The sequence below is a fragment of the Odocoileus virginianus genome, chromosome 4 (genome assembly GCF_023699985.2).
Source record: "Odocoileus virginianus isolate 20LAN1187 ecotype Illinois chromosome 4, Ovbor_1.2, whole genome shotgun sequence".
In the NCBI taxonomy this organism is placed as follows: domain Eukaryota; kingdom Metazoa; phylum Chordata; class Mammalia; order Artiodactyla; family Cervidae; genus Odocoileus; species Odocoileus virginianus.
In genome coordinates, this window is record NC_069677.1 from 60,761,299 (window position 1) to 60,768,479 (window position 7,181).

General features: G+C 36.8%; 1 protein-coding gene across 1 annotated transcript; it reads left to right on the plus strand.

The window, feature by feature from the left end:
- The first annotated feature begins 4,898 nt into the window (after nt 1-4,898).
- On the plus strand, nt 4,899-5,826 carry LOC110123914 (olfactory receptor 4C3D-like). Its single transcript, XM_020872194.2, is given in 2 exon segments — nt 4,899-5,546; nt 5,548-5,826. Coding segments are annotated over 2 exon segments (912 nt in total). The 5' UTR covers nt 4,899-4,913.
- The last annotated feature ends 1,355 nt before the right edge of the window (nt 5,827-7,181 follow it).

The following is a 7,181-nucleotide window of genomic DNA, read 5'->3' on the forward strand; positions in this document are numbered from 1 at the left end:
GGACTAGACAGGTATAGCGGTTCTAAAGTTGTCTCTTTAACCACACTGTAGATATTTAAGCAGAAGCTGGATGATCACTCAATGGGCCATTTTGAATAGACATCAATCTTTATGAGGTTGGGAACAATGACTTTGTCAGTACATGTTAATTCTGATATGACTCTGGCTTTCATTCCAGAGTTGAAAGACAAGTTCAAGACACTTTCATGACAACACTTCAGAAAACATCCATATCCCTTATAGTTCTTTATTTTTTTCAAGTCTTCATTCAGATTGCCTTTGGCATATGCAATCACAAATATCACAGCACAATAATATGGATGTGTCTAGTCAAACTAGGTTTAGTCACAAGTTTTCAGTTTTCCTAAACTCTTTTCCTGTGTGACACATGTTGCTCATAATGACCAGATTCACTGAAACTAGTTGACAGTTATGTCCAATTTATTTTTCTTATTAATGAAAGTGTATTTGGACATGTTGAGTGAGGCTGTTTCTATGCAGGAATATTTCTGAGTCAAATTGTATTGCATTCATTTACAAAATTATTTTAAATGTTAGTACTGATTTCTTTCAGTAGATAGTTATACTGAGCTTTACAGTTGGTGGCAGCATAAACATGTAATGTCACTTTACTTGTAAAATATTAATTTAAAAATAAGGAGCCTGGTCCAGGATCTAGTGAACTGGCATCTTATTTCCCCTTGGCAAATGGCTTTCTTATCCCCCATCTTCTATTTCCTTGTTATAAATTGCCAATATTATTGCCTATTTTTTCAATTTCATATGGATGTTGTACAATTAAATTTAAATGAAAAAATATGTTTTACCATCTTTGAATACAATTGAAGAGTAAATTATTTTCATCATTATCATGTCAATCTAAATCCAGAATTGGCACAAGAAACAACTACTTTGAAAAAATACTGTAAAATTTACCTGATGTGAAGTGCCAATACTATAATAGGACTTAGAACTGATCACTCAAAGTAAATGTGAAGGCAGTATTTAAAAATTATGACTGGCCTGGATGGTAGATCAATTTATTTATTTATTTTTTCCATTTATTTTTATTAGTTGGAGGCTAATTACTTTACATCATTACAGTAGTTTTTGTCATACATTGAAATGAATTAGCCATGGATTTAAATGTATTCCCCATCCCGGTCCCCCCTCCCACCTCCCTCTCCACCCGATCCCTCTGGGTCTTCCCAGTGCACCAGGCCCGAGCACTTGTCTCATGCACCCAACCTGGGCTGGTGATCTGTTTCACCCTAGATAATATACATGTTTCAATGCTGTTCTCTTGAAACATCCCACCCTCACCTGGTAGATCAATTTAAAATATTATAGTAAAAATTAAAAACTCAGTTCACTGCCTAGATATTTTACTTACACAATACTAAATATTCAATCTCCATACTAAGCTCATTTGTTCTAAAAAAGCTAATTTCATAAGTATTCGAATTTTTTTTCTCTTATAGCATTTGACCTTCATGTAGACTCAAGGAAAAGTTCAAAATTAAAGATGAATACTATAGAACTTCTCCTCCACTGTTAGGTTAACTTACCTGAAATACTTGAATCATTGGCAGAGCTTCTAATGATGATGTAATACCTCTGAGATCTTGTTAGCCACAGCTAAGAAACTTTACAGAATTTGCCCCCAAACATGATATATAAAAGTGCTTTGAAAGCTTATCCAAAGATACCATTTATAAATCAGAAAATATGCTTATTGTAGCTGAGATAGTTGGTATTTTGCTGGTTTACAATTTTGCTTCTTTCTTGGTGAAGTAACTGTTGCCGGAACCTATGTCAGACAAGTTCACAGGTTAGTCTTTTTTTTTTTTTCCCAGGAAATTGTATAATCATGGGCTCTGAGAATTAAATATAACCAACAAATCATATAATTACCACTCATCCTCACCTGACACTGAGATTCCTTTTTCATCATATAAAACATCAAGAATGACAGACTCAAGTATGATGCCACCAACTTAGAAGTAAAAATATCTCAGGACCTCTTTGTATTGATATGATTTTAAACTAGTTAGAATCATACTGCAGTTAGTTAGAATTAAATTAGTTGGAATAATTATACAATTTAAAAGAGCATCTACAATTTTCTTGACTTTACAGAATGTTAGTATGATATTTCACAATTTTTAAAAGCACCTGTTAAAAACTACACATTGATTAAAGAGATGCACTATACTGTAATCATCTGTTTCTCTAGTGTTGAACAATCCACATCATTTCTAAATTTCCCACAGATCATAATAACTATGTTGAGCGTACTTGTAAATATTAATATTTCTTCTCTATTTTCCATAGGATTTGTTAGAAAGAGTATTGTGGAAACAAAGAAATATGAAAAAGTTATTTCTGCTTCTTCCTAGTTATTTTCAAAAAGCTTTTGGTAATTGCATCTAAACCTTGCTTTATGTCATTTCACTATTTTCTGATCTGTTGGGGATCCCACCTCAGAATAAGGAAATATAGTGAGACTGCTGCACTTTGTGTCCACATATGTATAAGATTTAATTTAGGTGATTTCACAATAAGCCTCTGTACCCGTTTATCTTGGAAAAGGAAGACTTATTTTTTTGTAGAATATAGTTCATTACATTTATATTTTCTCATCTCTTTTTGTTGAGAAGTTATGCCCCCAGATTTCTCATTCTTTTAGTAATGAAGTATCCTGTAACCAGGAATGATGATGTTGGGCACTCTGGGAAGATAGGAGAAGAAAGCATGAAAATGCATGTAGCAGAAACATAAAGAGTGGGCAACTCATGTTTATAATGGATGGATGCCTTGCTGCTCTTTGGTAATGAAATTTCAGCCATTAAGTGTATTTAACAGGGACACTCCTTATGACTACGTGAACAATATGTATTAACATGCACACTAATCTGCTTATTGAATGCTTATTGAATAACTGAACTGTAATAAGTGCTTATCACAAGTAAAAGGTTTTATATATGTTTCTGTTAGTCTGTGTATTACCATTGTTTAGTCACTAAGGTGTGTCTGACCCTTTGTGATCCCATAGACTGTAGGGTGTTCTGTCCATGGAATTTCCCAGGCAAGAATACTGGAGTGGGTTGCCTTTCCCCTCTCTAGGGGATCTTCCTGATCCAGGGATTGAACCCACATCTCCTGCTTTGGCAGGCAGATTCTTCACCACTGAGCCACCTAGGAAGCCAAGTCTGTGTGTACATGTTTATATGTGTAGTACATTGTCTGTTTTACCTAGAAGACTATTTTGTTCTGTTCTCTATATTACATTTTATTTTTAGAACTCTGAAAATAAGGATTTCCTTTGCTTAAAAAAAATTCTTGTGTACTGAAAAACTTCATGCAATTTTTTTTTTCAATCCAAGTCTAGAGAAGCTAGACTGAATATGACTGATATGATTATGCTAAATTTTATGTGGAACATAGTTTTAGAGAATAAAAATATCAATAAAAATGCCATAATTATCTTAAGAGTAAAATGATCCAATAATATATTCTTTCCCAAAGACAATGAATTATTTTCATATTTACCCCATAAAGGGTGTCAAAAACTATTAAACTAGAAAGCACTGCCTTTCAAATGTTTATGTTTCTCATCAAGTAGAGAAAAATAACAAACAGAGCAAGAGAAAAAGAGCACTAATTCCCCTTAGGGTCACAGTCTGGTTGTTGTTGTTTAGTTGCCAAGTTGTGTCCAACTCTTTTGGGACCCCATGAACTGTAGCCGGCTAGACTCCTCTGTCCATGGAATTTTCCAGGCAACATTACTGAAGGGGGTCGCCATTTCTTTCTCCAGGCAATTTTCCTGACCCTCGGATTGAACCCGGGTCTCCTGAATTGCAGGTGGATTTTTACTGTAATGTAAGAACATTCTGGGAGAAGGCAATGGCACCCCACTCCAGTACTCTTGCTTGGAAAACCCCATGGACAGAGGAGCCTGGTAGGCTGCAGTCCATGGGGTCGCTAAGAGTCGGACACGACTGAGCAACTTCATTTTCACTTTTCACTTTCATGCATTGGAGAAGGAAATGGCAACCCACTCCAGTGTTCCTGCCTGGAGAGTCCCAGGGACGGGGGAGCCTGGTGGGCTGCCGTCTATGGGGTCACACAGATTTGGACACGACTGAAGTGACTTAGCAACAGCAGCAAGAACATTCTGGGGAAGAGTCATACTCTTATCCATGGAAAATGGCAATTCACAAAGTATTTATGCATCATCTAGTATCATCTAGTATGTTTCAGGCACTGCAGATACTATGCCAGGCACTACGGTAAGCGAGGAAACACACTTGAATAGTATGTGAGTTCTGAAAGGGACCAGACAGAATGTGTCACCAAGGACTTATAATCATTTCCCAAAACATCTAGTTTATGACAGATATTTATTGATGTTGTCTTCCTTTCCACAGTTTGAGCAAAGGGTTCAAATGTAAATACCCATGAAAGAGAAAATAACTCTTACTTGTGGGCCGCACTTACAAGATACATCTGAGAATTATGATTTGTAAGATGATAGACATAGATGAGGGCTGGAGTCATGGAGTACTGCGATGACTTAGGACAGCACACGGAGTTGGAACCATAATGAAAATCCATGTCTCATGCAGATAGCCCAGTGTTTTCTCAGTAAACTGCACATCAGATCTTGCCCCTATAGATGTTTTACAGTTGACAGGGGACAGGTGTCTGAAGCTAAAAAGCCATCCTGTAAGAAGCAGGAAGACTTGAAAGAAGTACTAGGACAAAATTGCCAACGACATGCTCCATTGTTAAAATGACTGCACTATTTTTGTTCTTAGAAATTCAGACCACAATCTTTTCATGATTAAAAGGTATCATTCTTTTTTCCGTTGTAGGTAATTAGGGGCCCAGGAAAGATGGTTATTTCCTAAATGGACATCCTTACACTGCCCAATAATGTGACTGAATTTGTTCCCCTGGAACTCAAGCAGAATCCACACTTACAGAAAATACTCTTCACCGTCTTTCTGTTCATTTTCCTATTCACTGTGCTGGCCAACTTACTCATTGTCATCACCATCTCCCTCAGTCCCACGCTTTCTGCTCCCATGTACTTCTTTCTCACTCACTTGTCCTTAGATGCCTTCTTCACCTGTGTGAGCACGCCCAAATTGATCACTGACCTGCTGCATCATCTCCGGGGTGGCTGCCTGACTCAGCTCTTTGTGGAGCACTTTCTGGGAGCATCAGGGATCATCCTTCTGATCGCCATGGCCTATGACCGCCATGCGGCTATTTGCAAACCTCTGCACTACACGACCATCATACGAAAAGGGTTCTGCCAGCTCCTGGTGGTGGTGTTCTGGATCGGGGGGATCCTACATGCCACTGTGCAGATTCTCTTTATGGTCGACTTGACCTTCTGTGGTCCCAATGTCATTGACTACTTCATGTGTGATTTCTTCTCCCTGATGGAACTTGCCTGCAGCGACACCTACCGACCCGGGATGGTGGTGGCAACTAACAGTGGGGGCATGTGAGTGCTTATTTTCTCCGTGCTGTTGGGTCTCTTATATAGTCATATTGAGCTCTCAGAAATCCCATGGCTCTGAAGGAAGGCGCAAAGCCCTCTCTACGTGTGGCTTCCACTTTACAGTAGTGGTATGCTTTTTTGTCCCTTGTATATTAACTCGCTTACGCCCTGTAGCCACTTACCCTACAGACAAGTGGGTGGCTGTGTTCTTTGCAATCTTCACTACCATGCTAAATCCTATTATTTATACAGTGAGAAATGCAGAGGTTAAAAATGCCATGAGGAGTTTGTTGAAGAAGAGAATAACTTAGAGTAGTCATGAGCCAATTTAGTATCATTTGTGTACCTAGGGAGGATTGTACCTATTGTAGGTTGTGAAAGAATACTAAGAATTTGCAGGTCACTGGCAGAAAATAAATACCTAGAATCTAATACTTATTGATGATTTAATGACTAGGTGTATTTTAGGCACATTCATAAATTTTGCTGCACTTTACCGAGGCTTCAGTGTTCGTGTTCATAGATTCAGACTGGACAATGGAAAGAACAAACATAGACCCCTACTTTGGTGATTGTAGAATAAGTTTTTTTTTTTTCCCTAGAGTCTTACTGCTGCTTTAGTAAATTCTTCATTTACTTGGATGAAATTGGTGTGTGTTTTTTTTTTTTTTCATAAAATCTTGATCTCAAAAATTTTTTTTTCCCTTTTTTGCTTAGTCTGTGTTAAAGCAAATAGGGGACAGAAATTCTTCAATAGATACATGGAGAAGGGACATTTGAGTGTGGAAATCCCAGCTTAGTTTTTTTTTTCTTAATATACCTTGAATTTACCAAAAGCAAAAAGAGAGACACCCACAAAAGGAAAAACAGATAATTCATAATCTATCTCTAGTTCTTCTTTGGAATACAAAATAAACCAGAAATTTTTAATTTACTCTTAATGTGCTCTAATTTTCTTAACTTCATGGATCACAGTGTTTCTTGAATATAAAGGGAACATTTTGTCTTTCTATACTAAAACTTGAAGAACCATTTGGAAAAGGTTAAGCATTTTTCACAAATCTCAACATAAAAGCATAGTTAGGTTTCAAAGCTGTTGCTCTGTAGGCCTCCTATATATATTAATATTTACATTAAATGAACGCTTTAACTATCAGGTGCATTCACCTCAGTTTATATATACATGTAATAAACTAGTTGTTCCATTATCAATATCCCCACTTTACAGAGAAGGAAATTGAAGCCAAGAGAGGTTTACTAATCTACTTGACTCACAATACTCTTCTTGCACCGTAAAATGTATGGGAAGCTATTGTATCGGAACACAGCTTCCTTTCAAAAGTTTCAGCTATAAACTTCCAATTTACTTTAAAAATCAGTCTTATTTTCTTTCAAATGAGACATTGTGACTATGGTTTGTGTAAGTCTATAGATAAGAAAATTTTCTGCAGTCTTAAAGGTTTAGTTTGTCCTTCCAAGACTATGATGTCAATATGTTCTAGCTTTATATCACCTGTAGGCATGTACTTTAGCATTGCAATTTTTTTCCTCATTTTGAAAGTTCAACTTATACCACTTCTCTTTCACAGAAGACCAACTATTATGGTCTTTCTTTCAAAATGGTAGTGATATAACAAAGAAGCACCCCATGAGGCCTTCGAGAATA